General features: G+C 38.9%; 3 protein-coding genes across 16 annotated transcripts in view; all 3 read right to left on the reverse strand.

The window, feature by feature from the left end:
- Positions 1 to 166: 166 nt before the first annotated feature.
- On the reverse strand, positions 167 to 3,219 carry LOC137133046 (uncharacterized). Of its 2 annotated transcripts, none has more exons than XM_067516165.1 (6): positions 3,065 to 3,219; positions 2,918 to 2,970; positions 2,600 to 2,759; positions 1,097 to 1,231; positions 923 to 994; positions 167 to 708 (listed from the first exon to the last, which is right to left on the reverse strand). In XM_067516165.1, the coding sequence occupies exons 1-6, from the start codon at positions 3,117 to 3,119 to the stop codon at positions 632 to 634; spliced, it is 552 nt and encodes a 183-aa protein (XP_067372266.1). In that variant the 5' UTR covers positions 3,120 to 3,219; the 3' UTR covers positions 167 to 631. The 2 variants fall into 2 exon arrangements, with proteins under 2 accessions (XP_067372266.1, XP_067372265.1); XM_067516164.1 differs by having other exon boundaries at positions 1,097 to 1,453; positions 3,065 to 3,215.
- Positions 3,193 to 8,769, reverse strand: LOC137133047 (PHD finger protein 6-like). Its single transcript, XM_067516166.1, has 9 exons — positions 8,506 to 8,769; positions 5,913 to 6,017; positions 4,502 to 4,635; positions 4,347 to 4,372; positions 4,175 to 4,248; positions 3,811 to 3,833; positions 3,597 to 3,655; positions 3,440 to 3,504; positions 3,193 to 3,319 (listed from the first exon to the last, which is right to left on the reverse strand). The coding sequence occupies exons 1-9, from the start codon at positions 8,617 to 8,619 to the stop codon at positions 3,308 to 3,310; spliced, it is 612 nt and encodes a 203-aa protein (XP_067372267.1). The 5' UTR covers positions 8,620 to 8,769; the 3' UTR covers positions 3,193 to 3,307.
- Positions 8,770 to 9,683: 914 nt separating this feature from the next.
- mcf2lb (mcf.2 cell line derived transforming sequence-like b) overlaps positions 9,684 to 18,471 on the reverse strand; it is a 35,124-nt gene continuing 26,336 nt past the window's right edge. For 5 of the 13 annotated variants that reach the window (XM_067516751.1, XM_067516747.1, XM_067516749.1 and 2 more), the window contains exons 12-34: positions 18,193 to 18,384; positions 17,563 to 17,722; positions 17,124 to 17,185; positions 16,943 to 17,028; positions 16,695 to 16,761; positions 16,446 to 16,561; positions 16,279 to 16,348; positions 16,088 to 16,180; positions 15,905 to 15,997; positions 15,685 to 15,810; positions 15,187 to 15,408; positions 14,984 to 15,076; positions 13,493 to 13,571; positions 13,232 to 13,304; positions 12,983 to 13,089; positions 12,613 to 12,705; positions 12,347 to 12,406; positions 11,968 to 12,033; positions 11,746 to 11,823; positions 11,280 to 11,389; positions 10,966 to 11,075; positions 10,766 to 10,869; positions 9,684 to 10,666 (exon numbers count right to left, since the gene is read on the reverse strand). In XM_067516751.1, coding sequence (XP_067372852.1) covers positions 10,587 to 10,666; positions 10,766 to 10,869; positions 10,966 to 11,075; positions 11,280 to 11,389; positions 11,746 to 11,823; positions 11,968 to 12,033; positions 12,347 to 12,406; positions 12,613 to 12,705; positions 12,983 to 13,089; positions 13,232 to 13,304; positions 13,493 to 13,571; positions 14,984 to 15,076; positions 15,187 to 15,408; positions 15,685 to 15,810; positions 15,905 to 15,997; positions 16,088 to 16,180; positions 16,279 to 16,348; positions 16,446 to 16,561; positions 16,695 to 16,761; positions 16,943 to 17,028; positions 17,124 to 17,185; positions 17,563 to 17,722; positions 18,193 to 18,384 — 2,340 coding nt within the window. In that variant the 3' untranslated portion in view covers positions 9,684 to 10,586. The remainder of the gene's footprint in view (positions 10,667 to 10,765; positions 10,870 to 10,965; positions 11,076 to 11,279; positions 11,390 to 11,745; positions 11,824 to 11,967; positions 12,034 to 12,346; positions 12,407 to 12,612; positions 12,706 to 12,982; positions 13,090 to 13,231; positions 13,305 to 13,492; positions 13,572 to 14,983; positions 15,077 to 15,186; positions 15,409 to 15,684; positions 15,811 to 15,904; positions 15,998 to 16,087; positions 16,181 to 16,278; positions 16,349 to 16,445; positions 16,562 to 16,694; positions 16,762 to 16,942; positions 17,029 to 17,123; positions 17,186 to 17,562; positions 17,723 to 18,192; positions 18,385 to 18,471) is intronic. The other 8 variants (XM_067516753.1, XM_067516743.1, XM_067516742.1 and 5 more) reach the window with 7 other exon arrangements.

Raw genomic sequence — 18,471 nt, forward strand, 5'->3', positions numbered from 1 at the left:
GAGAGAGAGAGAGAGAGAGAACTTCTCAGGGATGCAGACACCTGCCTGCAGAGGCTCAATTGTAACATTATTGCAGTTTTTGTGTCCTCTGCTCATTAGATTGAGCTAAAAAAAAAATGTAACAAGTCAAATAAATCCAAAAGTGAGACCTGATTTGGCCAATTACTGAATATCACTAACATTTAAAGTGACAGAGGAAGCAGTTTGATACATTCACAAATACACAGATTTATGTAAAATACATTTGACAAAATGTATACAATAAAAATCATTTTCATTCTAAGTACCATAAGAAAAAGCTAACATGGTGAAACCATCCAAGAATCTTTATCAAATTTTTTTTTGAGCATTTTAACATTATTTAAAAAGTTAAACTAGGTTTATTTTCATGTACCTCACAGGCTACAAGATGTAAGGTTCAGTATTTTTAATCTGTACAATTAGTTTGGATTTATCAATACCAATACTGTAAATTTTTTTTATCTTTACATTTTCATATCCTGGCTTATTCACTGTTTAAAAAAAATAAATAAATAAAATTATAATTTGAAATAGAAAGGCGGAAGTAGCACACAAAGGAGACAGGGAAAGGTAACTAAACGTTTCCGTAAACTAAATGTAGCTGATGGACTTATCTCCTCAGCGCTGAGACGACATCTTTCAGAGCTTCTGCCGCCTTTTTCAGCTCCCCTTGTTTCCTCTGTAACTCTGTAAAGACAAAATGTCATTAATTATGTTATAATAACAAATGGCAATGTTGAATATATAAATGTAGTTCATTGTTGCAGATCTATTAGGCCACAGCATTGGCTGTGACAAGACTCTGGACTAAACAGTGTCCAAATACAAAAGCCATGTCTTGGCTTGTTTGTACATTAACTAATAAAAAAAATTAACACTTATCATTGAAACTCTACTCTACCTTTTTGCTGCTTGTCCACTAGCCCAAACAGCTTTCCAGAAGATGCCATCACTCTTAGTGCAAGATCATAATCTGTGATTGAAAGACAGACCTTAGCTTCTGGTGTTTCAAACTTAAAATAAAGAGGCAGATCTCACACGTTACCCTGTGAGAGTGTCTGACGTTCTCTCTTACCCTCCTGGCTGGCCTGGTTTGACTGGATTCTGCTGAAGACATTGTTCATCTCATTAATGAAATCAGCAAAGATGGCCTGTGAACAACCAGCCATGGTGCAGCTTTTCCAGAAGCTGACAGAATCGATACTGGGCTCTAAATGGGTCACGGAAGAGGAAGAGGAGAAGACCGTTATACAGGCGGTTTTAGGTGAATCTGGTGAAACACATGCAATGTTCCATGGATGTGAGCCAGTAACACTATGGGTTTCCAAGTGGTCAGGAGAGGGAGAGGTCCCCGTGGAGCTCTGCTGTGGTACAGAGGTTCCAACTGTGTGTTGACCAGGGATGTGGACAGGTCTCTGCTCAGGTCTGCACCCTGAGGACAGAAGCAGCTTTATGTATTACCACAGCTAATTATAGTCATTATGTATGTGGGGCTTTGTAGATAGAAGTGCACTTCCAAAGATTTAGAGGACTTGTTTACAACCTGCTTTTATCTTTAGTGAGTCTGGCAACATGATCTGTTGTACATCTATTAATTAATTTCAGGATAGATTCAGAACATATGGTTTTCTCAATCTTCAGAGCTGACAAAGACACATTTTTTTATTATGTGGTTGATCTAATTTGAATGTACTGCAGATGTGAGTTCCAGGAAAGTTGAATTATGCTGTTATAGATCTGTTTCCACTGATGATTATGGGGGTTTATGCAGTTCACTTATCCTGGTAAGTATCATGTTTAAAGAATCGCTTAGGTGATCCTTGACCCCCCCCTTTTTTTTTGCTCCACCGTGAGGGTCAGATTTTTTGTTTTGAACAAAATATCTGTTATTGAATAGTTTGCCATGGGATAAGGGAAAATTCATAATCAACGAGATAAACTATATTGACTCTGATGATCTTTTAACTTTTCATCTAGCACCAAATTCAGGTCAGAATTATATTTTGTCCACTACTTTCTATTTAAAGTAGGACAAAACACTGAATCCTGCTAGCCTCAGATGTGCCTTGTGTTTAGTGCCAGAGACAGTTATTGCTATAGGCACCAAAACATCAACAGGATGTTGCTTGTGTTGGAGCCGTGTACTCCAACACAAGCAGCTGTAAAAATTCTGTGTCTCCTTTTCTTTCCTCGTCTTTGTTTAGCATAAAAGCTTATACTTCTTAAAGGAAGCGCACCACATTCTCCCATGATTTTACTTGTGTCAGTCACTGTTGAAATGAATTCATCTGCACATACTGCATGTACAATATTATTGTGGTGCACTGGGTATTGACCTTTGAAGATTCTTAGCCAAAACCCTACAATACATGTCTGTCAGTATTCTTTTTACTCCATCATTACTTCACAAACTCTTGACGGTTCTGTAGTTTAATAAAGAACCTGCTTTCCATCCTGAGCCAGATAGTAAACCTCCACTTGCTGCACTGATGCTGTTATATCCAGAATATTAATTCTCTTAACTAATACTAATGTTATGTAATGCTCTGCCACAGTAAAACCAGAACCTTCCAGTTACCTCCATCTTTTTTCTGTTTCACATCTTCTGCCTTAACCACACCCACTATGGGATTTGCAGTTGATATTGTAGGTGTTACAACTTCAGCAGATGATGGTGGAAGTGACTGAGGCTCCTTTGAGGTCTCCACAGGTGACAGCAGACTCTGTGACTCAGCATCCTCAAAGAAAGGAAAAACATCTCATGTCATATTACTCCTCTACTAGTCTTAATTAATACATAGCCAAATGATGAGAACAGAAACAGTACTGTAGCTGTTTAGGAAAAACAGACAATCATGGATGCATGTTTACCATAATGATGCAATAGGTAACTCACTGAAAGTACGATTACTTCATCTTCATCTTCCTTTGCATCTCTGCTTTCATTTTCTTAAGGGGGGAAGCAGAAGTTTTCAAACCATTTGTACACAACATCGTGTCTTAGGTACATACTCTATAAAGTGCATCTGCTGTGACTGTTTACCTGAGCCGGACCCTGTGGGCATCTCAGAGTCATTTCTGTGAGTGCAGAACCGCATAATTTATAATTTAAACAGTGTGACCATATGACAGAAAAAAACACAGTACATGTTAATGCAAATGCAATTTGCAGAGTTTTTTTTTATATAGTTTTAATTAAGGATATATGTATTGTGGTTATTAGACACTGTAGCTATCTTATAAATACAATAATTTCACACTTATTTTCAGTAAATCACAACTGGTCTTACCCAATAGGCTGAGGCACAGTCAAGTAGTGGCGAAGAGTAAGTGGAAAAAGAAGAAAAAGATGAGACTATTAAATATTTTCATCCTGTAATAATGATGTTCTAGAGGAGTAATCGGACATTAGACCTACTTGCTGCTCTGGAACAGAGTTTGCACTTTCAAACTCTAAAGGGGCAGTCTCAAGGTCATTGTCATCTACATAAAAAAAAAAATCATAAGTCTATGGTAAATGTATAAGTGCTACATCCACAAGGCTTACAGTGTCTCATTTAGAGCAAGTGGGTTACCTGAATTTGAAGAGCTGTCCAATACTCTATTCTTCTTGGTTGCTGACATCCCTCCCTGTCTGTGACAAAACACAGAACAGGCACTTTGACAATAACATAACCAGTAGATTTATTTTAGATTGTAAAACAAAAGCTAGGACATCATTGTGATCAGCTGTTGTAATGGCTGTAAGCCTGACATGCTACACTTGCATGCAAGTTATTACATACTTACTCATCACTGAATCTCAGCCGTCTCTGATTAAAAAAACAAAAGAGAGAAAAAAGAAAAATCACTATTTCATTCTGAAAACAATACAATAGTTTAAATACCCTTTGTTCATAAATGTATGATTTAATAATTGTTTATTTGGAATTAATCCACCATAAACTTTCTGCTGCTGGAAAAACTAACAGGAGCACAAAATGTGGATTAATCTGCAGTGAAAATAGTCTCCATTAATTGCACTATTTCTTCTGCCTTGTGTGAATTTTCCTGAAAACTACAGAGCCCAGCTGTTTAGGATACTACTGAGGCTTTGTTACAAGTGTGCAGTTTTAGGTCTATGTGGTAAATAGAGCAGTTCCATTAGCCAAACCTTAGATGTTCCAGCTTCATTTAAATTTCTAATGGTTGCAGGATTTGCGGAGGAAGATGGTTCATGGTTGTGTTCTTTTTCGAGAATAGAAAAAAATATATTAAAACATAATATCTCGCACATTAGAAAATAGGTCTCGTGAGGAGAAACAACAATTCAGATGTCCACTTACTTTCTTGGTGATTTCGGCAGTAAAGCCTAGTGCAGAAAACACAAAATAAAATCAGTTCAACTGCAATTCCAAATGATATTTACTGACAGAACAGGATTTGCTAATATACATAAACATTTCAAGAGAAATTAAAAATAAACATATGTTAAACTTACCCATAATTCCCTGATTCTAAATCCTCAATAATCCTAGCTCCCTCTTCAACTGCACAGGGATAGTGGAAGGACTTCTTGCAGCGTTTCTCTTCACACCCAGCAGTGGCCCCCCTCGCCTTACATTTGTGACAATACTAACGCAAAACCAAGATTAGCACAACCTAAAATGGTTTCTGGCACTTAGGTAAATCAAGAGAAAAAGTGTTCAAACACTTTTACTCTTCACATTTTGTTTGCTTGGTAATTTTTATATTAAGATGCAAAAAATAAGTGTGCACATCAATCTATAAACAATTATGCATATTGACAGTGAAAATTAAGTCAAAATTGAAAACTGAAGTCATTTCTCATTTCCATAAAACAAGCAGAGTTGTTAATTAAATCTGACATCAACGGGGCAATGACTCAAGTATTTGATACAATATAGAATTAATCGTTAAAATCTACTTGGATTTTTGCTGAAAGCACGTAAAAAAGCAAGTAAAAAGTGACTTTCTTCAGGGTAAACTGCAGACCTTATGATCACATAACTAAAATAGAATTTAAAAAAGCCATAGAAAAACATGAGTTTGTTAAAATATTTCAGAAAGTCTTATCTGATGATCACAAAACAACTTTTAATATCTGACAGACATAGACCTACTAATGATAGTGTGTATTATTTTTCTAATAGAAGACCAAAATATTGCACACTCTTCCTATTTCTTCCTTAGTCGTGAGTAAGTGTTAAAGAATCTGATTCTGTCAGGAACAAAATCTTTGTGGAACTAATTCTAACACTGTTTATTATCATCATCAGTTATTCAGTGGTAAACTTAACCTCAATACTTTAAACAAAACTAGAGCGATCCATGGAAAACTTGAAACCACAAAAATGTATTTTGACTGATTGTAGCCATTAAACTCTACAACTCGCCCCCCTTTCTGTAACCGGGTGGGGGTGGGGGGACTGGAACTGAAACTGAAAGACTAAAACTCGACTATTATGTTTTCTCATATTTATGACAACCACAGTTTTACAATGTTTTTCGTATCAGGACACACACACACACACACAGGTGTGTGCCTGTCTGAACTATGGCCACAGGTGGACGAGTCAAGTTATAGGCCCTGTCCATACATATACAGGTATTTTTTTAAAAAAGCATATCTTTTTCTGTGCATTTTGGCCTTTTGACCACAAACTATGTATTGTGCAGCAATAGGACTGAAAACATTTATAAAACCGTTTTTATTTTTTAATATGTATTTTCACTTTTTCATCATGTGTATCATCAGGTGTAGAAATTAATAACATGTATTTAATTTTATATTAAATTTATTTAATGTTAAAATAAATTTACAATGCAGGAAACTTTGCAAACAGTTCAGTCTAATTACTGTATATGTGTTAATAATCAATACTCTTTACCAGTTTTCTTCCTCGTTTAACCTCTTCCTGCACATCTTCCACAGAGAAACCAAACAGTTCGTCAAACTCTGGTGAATTCTTGCTGTAAATACCTGAGGAATATAACTGTAAAACAGAAACAATACATGTGAGAATGGAATGTTTTGTAAAACGACACAGTAATTAGTAGTAATAACCTACTGTTCATATTTAACTATTTCACCAGGGAGGAGGAATAAACCTTAGGTGTAAATGAAGGCTTTACCGAATGTCCAAACATTAATAACGCATGAGACTGAAGACTGAGAAACATCCATCCATCCATTACCAGGAAATTCTTATCCTGTGTAATGTATTGATGAAGATTTATGTTGTGCACCTTCATTGGTCAAGTACTGATGTTGATGTCGCTCTGTGGTAAAGGTCAGTAACACACCTATCAAATCTAATATGGCTGTTTAATAAATATTCGGCACCAGTGACCAACAGAAGCACAGACGGACACAGATCATATAAGAATCCTAAAACATATTATTATACGCAACATTTTTACATATTTAATATGGAGGTCTTCTCTGCTATAGCCCTTCACCTTACTGGTATCCAAAGCAAAGACGTGATATGAAAAAGGTACCGAATCTTAAGGCTTTAGTCACTGCTCATTCATCCAACACTCTCACAAACTGATTATGGCAAAAAACTCAAAAAACTGAGCAACTCTGACTTCAACTAAAGAAAAAAAGGGTGTCAGTATATTATTATTATATAACGGATGATGTCATCTAGAGGCACTCAGGAAAAGCATATTGATCATAATTACAGACTCCATCGTATCAGCGACTAGATGACATAATCTGGACTGAAGGGTTCTCCAAGTGATGTCATCTGGAGGCATTTTTCAGCTAGAAGAAGGGAGATATTTTAATATAAGGAGTCAAAGGAAAGTTTAATGGCATTTACCTACATGCGCTACCCAAACTAAAGCCAAAAGAAGAAAATTCTAACTCAGTGAAGGCATCTTTTACGTAATGTGTTTAACACATATTTGTGGGTATCTCCTCATGAGTTAATGCATAACTCATGATGTAGTGCATTCATGCATTTAGGACATCATCGGGTAATAAGACCTCTGTCCAATTAACCGACTAAGTAATATATACATTACTATAAATTAAATGTTATTATTGATTAATTCTCTAATAATACCTGACAATATTTAATACTGAGTCCACATATTAACTACACAATCAGTAGAAGTCACGTATTTCAAAGATATGCGGCCGGGCTGCCACTGCGCCAGGTGAACGGTGGCCTTCACTACCTGAGGCCGAATTAATGAAACATCACAGGGGCAGGGCCAAATCTGATTGGCCACCCCAGGTGCCACACCCTGCCAGGCTGAGAAGCTGCTATAGGTTCAGCAAAAAGGAAACTGATCTTGTTGTTAACTGACTCATGGGTGTATGTAAGAAAAGTTGTTTGCCCAATGAAAGTCTCCATGAAAGAAAAGTAGAGTAAGTGAAATGAAAAGATGTTTATGCTCTACAAGCCTGAATTACTGGGTTAGTAAATTCTCTGTCTTAAAAATGACAGATTCCCCACAGTGACACAGAACATGGATGAAGTACAAGTCTACTATTTGGAAACCAAGATGAAATCAGGTAGACGAATTCTGAACCCAAACTTCTGTCATTGAGAGGATTAAAAAGCTGGGTGACAAACATAGCCAAGGTACTCTTGGTAGGCTGTTGAAGGGCATTCGTCATCAGTTTCCTGTGTAAATAAGCGCTGCAGAACCCGTACTTTTGTGGTGTTAACTATTGAGGAAAAAACAAAATGATGCAAAACAAAAAAATGAAGTACTTAAATTTGCCATGTTGACCATAAAGGATGGCAAAAAGACACATTTAGCAGTTTTTGTATGTTTTGTTTCAATTTCGTAGTGTATATATATGATACCGGTTTAAAATAAAAAGGTGAGTATGTCTGTAGCATGTTTAACAAACAAATAGTACCATAAGGCTGCGGGACCCTTAACTCATTAAGTACAGTACTGTATGTTGCCATGGTCAATTGTAAAACTATCTGACAGTAAACACATTGACACCAAGGTCAGAAATATCAGTCATCGAAGTACGAAGGACGAGTGGCAAACTTCTAAAGAAACAGCAATGCATAATCACTAGTTGTCAGCGTTTGGTGATTCTAGTCTGCGTGGCTCTCAGAGGCTGACCTGTCACCTGCAGGGCATCAGGTAATAAATGCATATCCATCACTTCAGCTGGTGCAGCGTGTATGGTCCAATAAGAACCTTATATAAAGAAATGTGTTTTGTCAATTATAAACTAGAACAAATAACCTACAGGAAGTAAACGGCGTATACAAAATTAAAGAATCCTTACCCGTTAAGTCAAGAGGAAGATCTAGTCCAAGACACGACGATAACCCATAAATCAGCATTTTTTCAAAAAGGAGCTCCACTAACAATAATACAACATGCAAGTACATCTCGTGCGGATCTGAACAAAATAATTTTTGCGAACCCCAACATTTCTACAGCAATCCGCTCACTAGCTACTCGTAAAATCTGTAGCAAATACCAAAAGAACTTTACCAGACAGTTCTGATGAGCAGTGACCTGGTTTTTGGTGGACAAGGGTCCGGTGATCTTCGTCTCTATGGACAAGCTACAAAGGTCACACGATACATCACTGCGTCTGTTCTTCATTTCTGCACAAAAACTGCAAACTGCAACAAGCTGCTTCTGAATACTTCAAATAGATGTATAGAACATTTACTACTGCGCAAGTTACTACAGATCGTACTGTGTGATATTGCCACTTCCGCAGTTCTATCGCAGTCCACTCCCGCGGTGGATGGTTGCCAGGTAATCACGCAAACATCCCCCTCAGTCAGGCTCCCCAAATCCCCGTTGTTTTCTTCTGTGTGAGAAGATACAGAACTAAATAACTAAACTATTGTGTTCTGATACACATCGTACTCTACGGTGGTGCTTGAAAGTTTCTGAACGCTCTAGAAGTTTATTTAGGCATAAATATGTCCTAAAACATGATCATGATTATGCGAGGGAAAAAAGAAACCAATTTAACGAAATGAAACAGAAAAAAAAAACAAGCCGAGTTTCATTTCCGGGGAAATTTCCAATATAGTAGTTATTCGGCTTTAAATAAAACTAATTAGTGCTGCAAAGATATTTATATATATATATTTTTTTTATAGCACTAAACATTAGAACTGCTGCTCTCCGTGGGTTTAATGATCTAAGTGAGATCTTGAGCCGCAGCTTAAATTAATTATGATTAATCAAATAATATTATCTTCTGTAATCAAAGACTTGCTGAGATGTTGCTGAGATTTGTAGCCTAAAAAACACATTTTCTGGTTTGCATGTTTGACCACTACAGTTCAAATCCGTTTCAATTGGTTGTGAACGTGATGATTATTTGCCTTGAATGAGTGTTTAACAAACTTGGCAGCCCAGTTAGACAGCGTAACTTTCATTTCTGGTCCTCAGCGTCACATCTCTCCTGGTATCTGTCACTTTGTGCATAATCGCATGAATGCCAAAGATACTTTCACATTTTGGATCCAAACGGAAAATAATGGTTAAAAGTGAGAAAAAGTTAAATCTGTTTTTTTTTTCTTTCACATCTCTTTTCCCAGGATCTGTAACTTTAAGTGTTTAACAAGAGAAAGTAGTATTTTTTAGTGCAATCAGGTATTTGAGTAAATCAAGTATGCAAGTATACACACAAAACAAACACACAATAATTGAATTATCAAGTTGTTTATGTAAAAACAAATTAGACAAGTCACAAAGTAGTGACATCACCATACTTAATGTACAATATAGCATCTCCAATAACAAAGATGTCAAGACAGACAGATAATGAACAATATCTACATTCAGAACATGTTCCCTCCTATACAGTGATCTCTGATTATTCACACCGAGAAACATTTTTAAATTGCAGCGTACATGAAAACTCATTAAGAGTTAGACATGGATATTACAAAAGCCTGTAGACAAAGATTGGACAGCTGGTGGCAGAGCATGTTTCTAAAGACAGGCTGACAGTGAGACAAATGACAGGAGAGACAAGAGAGTAAAAAGAATGAGCATGTAAATAAATAAAGAAAGAAAACATAGGAAATAGACGTGATTAGACTCAGGCTAACCAAGCTGCATTTTTTAAATTTACAGTAACTGTAATAAGCTCCTTGGTGAATTTGTGTAAATGAAGACAAAGACAAGTATCATCCACATATGATCATTATCCCCATTTATAATGGAAAGACAAATAGATGCATTAACTGAGATCAGTCCTGCTGGCCCATTCATACATCTTTTAGATAATAACCACATGGATCCTGCATAAAAAGTACACAGGTGAGTGTGTGGCTGGAGGAAGACCACTTTACTATACTGTGAATTTACTGTATTTATTTGTTCTGTATCTTCATTGTATGATGGCACCACAGTTAATTCTATAACATGTGCAGTCTATAACTTGTGGTGCATGTGCGTGATAAAAAATAATGAATAAATACAGCTTTTTGTGGAAACCTGACAAAAGTATGATTAGTACTGATGTTGGCAATACAGCACAGATACAGCAATGTGATCCTAGCATTCAGTAGGGCAGTTTGGTGATGAAGCACGTACTGAAGAGTTCAAGGTTTGATGTCAGAGAAGTTTGTGTAGGTCTCACTGCAACTGGATGAGGTGCTGAGATTTCCAGAGCCACTGCCTTCTGTTAGAAACACACACGCACACACACACATTGAAGATTAGTGTTTTCATGCGGTGTTCTTGCATAAACTCATTGTTATGTTTCACACACTTTTAATACCTGAGCTGGTGAGAGACTGACAAGACTTGGACTTTCCAATGAGTGCAATAAGATTAGCAGCAGTGATCCAGCCCTCCTTAGAGGTTCTCAGGTTTTGTACAAACCTGCATGATCGCACACACAGACACACAAAGCATTAGAGCAGTGCTGCTATAACTTGTATTAATTCCAATTGGCAGACTTAAGGCTGTATTTCTTACCACTGTCCTTCATCCCCCTCTTTGACTAGTTCCACTATGTCTCCACTCTTCACTGAGAGATCTTCTCCGCCCTTCTCATAGTCGGCAATCACTGTGTATTTTCCCACACACTGTCCACAGTTATGATAAGAAGCAGTCATGGTTACACACACATTTGTCAGAATCGAGGATTCATGGATAGATAGTTTGTCTGTGGTAAGCCTTAATAAACATTCCAATCCATGCTCTTCACTTCTCCTTATGGAAATGGGAGGTAAGTTGACTGTATAAACAGACTTTTGTCTCCAGGTGGATGCATTCGTCACATGACTCACCAGCTTCTTGCCGTTGTCGTCCTCAGGGTCAGAGTTAAGAGGATCCTCAGCGCTGGAGTAGCCATCATGTTCCTCTGAGGCATCCAGTGAGAGGGAGGTCTTGTTCCAGCCTGGGTTGAGGAGGGGGAAACAGCTGTTAGTTTAAACAAATGTTTAGCCTTAGCTGTGGTCAGGCATGTGCGTGGCCTGCAGTGACAGATCCACATGCAGGAAAGAGTGAAGGGAAGAACCACAAAAGACAGAACATCCCAGGATCCCAGTGCCACATAGTGAGTCCCACAACTATTATCAGAATCTCTAAGATTGAGGGGCATGCAATTCTACATTTCAAAGTATCTGACCGAAATGAAATAAAGTGACAGGCACCATTTCTGCATAATGTGTATTTCTGGGATTGTTACTAACTCTGAATGGATGGGAAAGCAAAACTAGAGAGAGATGATCACTGAAGGTTGTGCCTGTATACCTCGCCACTTTGTCTGTAAGAGACTAGAGGTGCTGAACCACCTGGCCCTGCTCAGGTGGAGGGGAGGAGGACCTGCATCTGAGGGACAGGAGGCAACAATAACACAGCCTGTCACACACCCTGCAGCAGGAGCATCTATAGCCAATCAAACTCATCAGTGATAGATACCTTGGCTGTGGCCTAGAGAAAAGAAAGTATGCCGTAGCTGAGCAGACTAAATACCTTTGAAGCCGAATGGTGTAGGGTCGCTCTGGCGTTTTGTTTTGTGATCGGGGCTTGTGGGTAATCCTACCAAGCCAAAAGAAAAAGGAAAGACAAGGATAGTTTGAGACAAAGAAAATACACAAACAAATTATAAATAGCACATGGTTCACCGCAAGTACAATTTTCAGCTCTGACTAAATGAACACAGATCAGATGGATGAGGAAGGACAACTAATAGAGGGGTACATTAATTCTGATAAGGAGAGCGACTGAGAAGTGCAAATGTTCATTGTACTAGTTTTTAAAAGGGAGAACTACATTTTGTATCACAGAAGCAACACAGGCAACTTTCACTGCACTGTACTGAGTAAAACTAGGGTCCGAAGCTGTGTGATACCTGGTAACGGGAGGCTTGTCATGGGTAAGGTAAAGCTTTTATCATCAGTAGTTGAGGGCTCTGTGGAGGGAAGCATGCAGTTTTTGATCTACTGACCACATGTCTGAAAATATTTCACTTATTTACTCAGTTCGTCTTCACGTGTTCCCTAAACAGTTAAACACTTTGAAAAACAAGCTTCAATACCACCGTTAGGTCTGAATGGAAAATGAGGTAGTAGGTGATGTAATATGTTGGAAATGAAATTGACAGGGAGCTACAGTTACCTTTCTGAGCTTTGAGGTTACTGAAGCCCTGTAAAGTAAAGCGCTTTTTAGCCACAGTGGCTCTGTCTGAGGTAGGGCTTGTCACAGCCTCATCTGATCCCGTCGAAAAGCGAGAATTCACCAGAGACAGAAAGCGGGAAGGGTGAAAAAAAGTAAGTTAAGCAAGTGTAAATAAGGAAAAGTGGTAAAAAAGGACAAGATTAAATGATTCAGTTAAAAAGATAGAAATTAAAACATGGGATAATTCAGAAGGAGATGCAAAGGAGCTCATTAGTAAACACTGATTAGTGCACTATAAATTCAAATTTTTTAGAATTCTTTTGGAATTCTAATTTCCTCTAACTGGATCTCTCTTGGATTCTCTTCTCACCTTTTCCTGTTTGCTTTGGCAAAGAAGGAGAGTTGACATCAGGGCTGCAGGGGTCAGCTTTCTTCTCCTCTCCCTTTTTAAAGCTCTTCTGACCGGACTTGAACGGACTTTAAGTGATAAAATGTGAAATGTGTGAAATTCAAACAGCCTCGTTCCAGGACGATCAAGTCAAAGAATCAATTTAAAGAATATTCAGCAAAAAATTTAAACCACTTAGAAAGAAAAACTAAAGTGGAAACACTGCTTTACCTGAGACTAACTGTGCCACTGGATGAAGTGTGACACTGGGAACCCTGGTCCGGTGCCCTCTGCTGGCTGGCCTCTGAAACACAAGCAGAACAATTTCACAACTATGATTTTATAACACTCATTAAATACTAGTGTTTTACTGTCTAAATTAAATATTCATGATGGACCTAGGTTATGAACCTTCAGTTAAACACAGAACTGAACATTTATAATTATAATTTACAAAAAGTGTTCTAATGAGATGTTTGCCTGTTTCTGTACCTCTGCACGCCTCCAGTTGGGTTGTCAGAACCTTCCTGATCTCATTTACCCAAGTGGTTTTCACATCTGCAGATGGTGCCTGAAATCCCAAAGCAAAACAAAAATGAGAAGTGTCAAAAGCCATGTAGCATTTACCTGGAGGTACACTGGAATCTCATGTATGGTTGTTTTGTATTTTTCTTTTTGTCGAGAAGAAAAAAAAAGCAACAATTTGTGAGTTTATCAACAGTACATTTAAGAACAAGGGAGATGTGCAGAGCTGTGGCAACTACAGAGGAATAAAGCTGATGAGCCAAACAATGAAGTTTCGGGAAAGAGTAGTGGAAGCTCGGCTAAGGACAGAGGTGAACATTTGTGAGCAGCAATGTGGTTTCATGCCTAGAAAGAGTACAACAGATGCAGTATTTGCTTTGAGGATGCTGATGGAGAACTAAAGAGAAGGTCATAGGGAGTTGCATTGTGTCTTTGTAGATTTAGAGAAAGCGTATGACAGGGTGCCGAGAGAGGATCTGTGGTATTGTATGATAAAGTCTGGAGTGTCAGAGAAGTATGTTAGAGTGTTGCAGGACATGTATGAGAGCTGTAGGACCGTTGAGAGGTGTGCTGTAGGTGTGACAGAGGAGTTCAAGGTGGAGGTGGGTCTGCATCAAGGATCGGCTCTGAGCCCCTTCTTGTTTGCTCTGGTGATGGACAGGCTGACAGATGAGGTTAGATAGGAATCTCCATGGACTATGATGTTTGCAGATGATATTGTTATATGTAGTGAGAGCAGGGAGCAGGTGGAGGAAAATCTAGAGAGGTGGAGGTCTGCTCTGGAAAACAGAGGTTTGAAGCTTAGCCGCAGTAAGACAGAATACATGTGTGTGAATGAGAGGGACCCAGGTGGAACGGTGAGGTTAAAGCAGAGCAGAGGTGAAGAAATTGCAGGACTTTAAGTACTTAGCGTCAACGGTTCAGAGCAAAGGAGAGTGTGGAAAAGAGGTGAAGAGGCGAGTGGAGACAGGTTGGAACAGGTGGAGAAAAGTGTCAGGTGTGTTGTGTGATAAAAGAGTATCAGCGAGAATGAAAGGAAAGGATTTCAAGATGGTGGTGAGACCAGCGATGTTGTTTGGCTTAGAGACAGTGGCACTGAAGAAAAGACAGGAGGCAGAGCTGGAGAGGCCAGACTGAGGTGGTTTGGACGTGTTCAGAGGAGAGGCTGAATATATCGGTAGAAGGATGCTGAGGTTGGAGCTGCCAGGCAGGAGGTCTAGAGGAAGACCAAAGAGGAGATTTATGGATGTAGTGAGAGAGGACATGAAGTTAGTTGGTGTGAGAGAAGAGGATGCAGAGGACAGAGTTAGATGGAGGCACATGATTCCCTGTGGCGACCGCTGAAAGGGAACAGCCGAAAGGAAAACAAGATGGATCTAGACATTATTTATACTCTGGATCAATTCATTGTTGATTTTGGCAATTTCATTCTATCTGTGGACAATTGGAGAAACATACCTGAACAATATAAACCTCTTCTCTGGAGTTGCACCAAATTTCAAATTTCTTGTTGTCTCCTTTTGCATTCTCAGTGATGCCTACAGCACTCATCTGTAAAATACACCAAGAACAATATTTAAATCATTTAATAAACGCAAAACCAACTGCAGTATCTTATAGAAATCTTATACAAACAAAAATACAACAGAGGAGTTGCTCACACTCATAGTGTGTTTGAAGCTATATGACGGTGCTTTCTCGTAGCCTTCCCCGTTCTCCTCCCTCCTTTTGCAGAAGAGCAGGGCCTTCTCATGGAGGAAGAGGTGTCTCTGCATGGGCTTGAAACGGGCCAGATCCTTGACCTTGGCATGACCTTTTTTGTGCTCTGTCCACACGCTAAAGGAGCCCTGCATCAGCAGCTTACCCAGGTCACTCAGGTTACCCTGATGAAAAGAACCCAGGTCTGTTTATTTATAAGCACATTTTAGGTGCTGTGCAAAATAAAAGTGAAAAATGAACTAAAACACATAAAGCAAGGAGACAACCATGGAAATAAACATAGAATAGAGTAAGGGTTTAATATGGTTTAATAATGATAAAGTTCATTTGACTACATAGTGACAAATATAGTATGTTTACGCTCTGAATAATGTCTAACATAGTAGTGACTATTGCATCTATTCTGTTTGAAGCAGCCTGGTTCCTGTTAAATGTCTTGCCTCAAATCCTGTAATGGCGATAAGGTGCATGGAGTCATTGACAGCCTTAAGGATGCCCAAGATGGAGGTCAGTGCCTCCTGCAGGTCATCAGCCCCGTCACAGCTCTTACTGTACTTCAGCATTTCCTGTCGTTACAAATACACAATAAAAGCAACTAATAGCAATGACAAAAAAAAGTCTCAGTGAAAACCCAGTGTAAGAGTCCAGTCGACTTGTTACCTTCAGCAGCAGCTGATATTTTGTAATCCTCTGAACAGGCTTCAGCAGATAAGAATCTAAACCCAGTTTATGCTCCAGCTTTTTCTGACACTCCTGTAAATAAAATAGAAAGCAGCGGCCTCAAATAACATGTCAGTAAATGAAATTTAAGTTGAAAACGCAATATGCTGACGGTCTGTTCACCTGGAAGAAGGCACAGTCTGAGCACTGCCTCCAGAGGCTCTCAGAACGAGGCTTGTTGTGACAGTACTTTTCGTAGATCTGCAGGTCTGTCATCTGCGAAAGACAATAAAAAACCATCGGTATCTTTGAAACCCTTAAATCAGCACAACTGGATTTCAATCTCTGTATTGGAAATGTCATTATTTACTAACCCTCTCTAAAAAACACCTTCCAACCAACTCTGGACAGTGAGTGTACTGCTCCAACTCCCTCAGGAAAGTCCTGCAAACACCATTGAGTGTTTTTAATTATATGGCTATACCATATAAAACGTGACACAGTGCAGATCATCGATAACTGCCAGATGGCGCTCATTTACCTTTTGTGGAAGTGGTAAATTTCTGGCATGTTGCCAAACAGAACCTCCTTTTTGTTTTGCAAAGGAGCGGGGATGAGTTGAGACATGGCTGGATTATCCATCTCAGAGGCATATCCCTGAAAGACACAAAATCAAATGGTGAAATTTCAGCCGCGGGGTAAAAAACTGAACATAATAATAATAATAATAATAATAATAATAATAATAATAATAATAATAATAATAATAGTCTGTGGCGTGAACAAACACCTGTAACACACAGAGCAGCTCCTCTACGTATGCTCTCTCAGTTTCCAGCAGCTCATTCATAACGTGCCTGCAGAAAGGAGAAGAATAGAGTGAGACACATTAAAAGACAAAAAGAGATCAAATGAAGGATTTAATAAGCTCAGCAGAGATAAAGACACAGCACTATAGATAATGCGATAACCGTCTTCACACGGTCCATCTGCTGTGTAACTTGATTACACATGAAAGAGCGACTGCTGATCCCTCACCTCCTGAGCACTGCCAGGTTCTCCTCCTCTTCCGACTGAGAGGCAGGTCTGCTGTTACTGTGTCCGTTCTGCAGTTGGTCATTTCCCTGAGGAAAAGGAAGAATCATTGGAAAATTAGCCACAAACATTCAAACCTTGTAGAGGAAATGCACAGATGATGTGCAGACAAGCCACGACTCACTTTGTCACAGTTGTTCCCAGGGTCTGTTTCTGAACAGTTTTTCTCCTGCTGTGCTCTGTGTGCTGTGGATAAGGAAACAGAATCAACATTTTGGGTTATTAAAAATGTAAATGTTTAAAAACCTTAATACACTTGCAGGGAGGATGCCAGGACATCACCAACTATATAAAGACAAGTATCTCCTATAAGCTATACATATCTCTAATTATTAGGTTATTTGTGTGTACTGTTTTCACAGTATTTCAACACAGTGTACACATTATACACATTTTGCACGTACCACGTTCTAGTACTGCTGGAAATAGTTCTTGAATGTGGAGTCTGATAATACCCATGTAGTGCAACACATGGTGGTTTTGGGGTGATGCAAAGACTGGCTAATAAATACCCCAATAATAAAAAACATAAACAGTCACTATGTGGCTGTGCAGTCACTGACCAGGTGAGCTCAGAGGGGATTTGATGAAGGCCTCAGGTCTGGGGGCTACCGGCTGCACCGGCCTGGTCTGTTTGGCTGCTAGCTTTTTCAGGCTGACCCTTCTCTTGTCGAACATCTCTTCCATGGACGTCTGCTTCTGGAAAACCTTCTCCACTTGGTCCTGAGACACAGAAGGTCATCAGATGAGTGCCACTGGCCAAGTCATAACTGATGCTTGTTGACAGTTATTTCTCCCTCGATGTATCTTTTAAATGTGCCTTGTTTTATAACTTGTATAATAATTTAAAAAGTACAACACATTTTAAACATTATGACGTTTATTAAAGTATAAACACACTTGGCCATTTTTGGAGTATTTTGGGATACCTTTACAACCCCACAAAAATATATTGGTTGGGGTTATATGGTTAAAATTTCAAGATTCTTCGGTAGATCTCAACAAACAAAACAGTGTCCTTTTGATTTTGATCATCTTTTAAACAAATTATACCACTGGTGCGAGACAGATGTTTTCTATCTGGATATGGATCATATCTTCTCAAAATAATTATATTAAGTAACCGCAAGTCACCTGGCACTGACAGAGTGACCTTTCATATGCAACACACGTTCTTTGGTTGTCCTTCTTACCCTGAACTGCTGGTTTAGCACTGCCTCATATTCTTTCCAGATAGTATTGAGGTCTGTGAGCTGGTTCTGGCCTGCATTATCCATGTAACGCTCCAGTTCCTGCAAAGCTAGCTCTGCCCCCTCATGTGACTGACACTTGTCTACTGGCTGAGATGCCAGCAGGTAAATACCATCATCAACCCATTTGGAAGCCTGAGGAGGACAAAAGGGGAAGAAGAATCAGCAAGACTAAAACAAACGAGGAAATTACACCAAGGGCCCTTTGTATGTGTGTGTTTC

Source organism: Channa argus, chromosome 9 (assembly GCF_033026475.1).
Source record: "Channa argus isolate prfri chromosome 9, Channa argus male v1.0, whole genome shotgun sequence".
NCBI classification, from domain to species: domain Eukaryota; kingdom Metazoa; phylum Chordata; class Actinopteri; order Anabantiformes; family Channidae; genus Channa; species Channa argus.

What these genes read in the sequence shown, in the direction of transcription:
- LOC137133046 (XM_067516164.1), bottom strand. Translation starts at nt 3,119, where the DNA reads ATGCGGTTCTGCACTCACAGAAATGACTCTGAGATGCCCACAGGGTCC. An exon ending in GAAACAGAAAAAAGATGGAG is followed by an intron (nt 1,454 to 2,599) that starts GTAACTGGAAGG and finishes TTCTGTCCTCAG; the next exon opens with GGTGCAGACCTGAGCAGAGA. An exon ending in AGTGGACAAGCAGCAAAAAG is followed by an intron (nt 709 to 922) that starts GTAGAGTAGAGT and finishes TTGTCTTTACAG; the next exon opens with AGTTACAGAGGAAACAAGGG.
- LOC137133047 (XM_067516166.1), bottom strand. Translation starts at nt 8,619, where the DNA reads ATGAAGAACAGACGCAGTGATGTATCGTGTGACCTTTGTAGCTTGTCC. An exon ending in TTAAACGAGGAAGAAAACTG is followed by an intron (nt 4,636 to 5,912) that starts GTAAAGAGTATT and finishes GTTTTGCGTTAG; the next exon opens with TATTGTCACAAATGTAAGGC. An exon ending in CTGCCGAAATCACCAAGAAA is followed by an intron (nt 4,249 to 4,346) that starts GTAAGTGGACAT and finishes TTCTCGAAAAAG; the next exon opens with AACACAACCATGAACCATCT.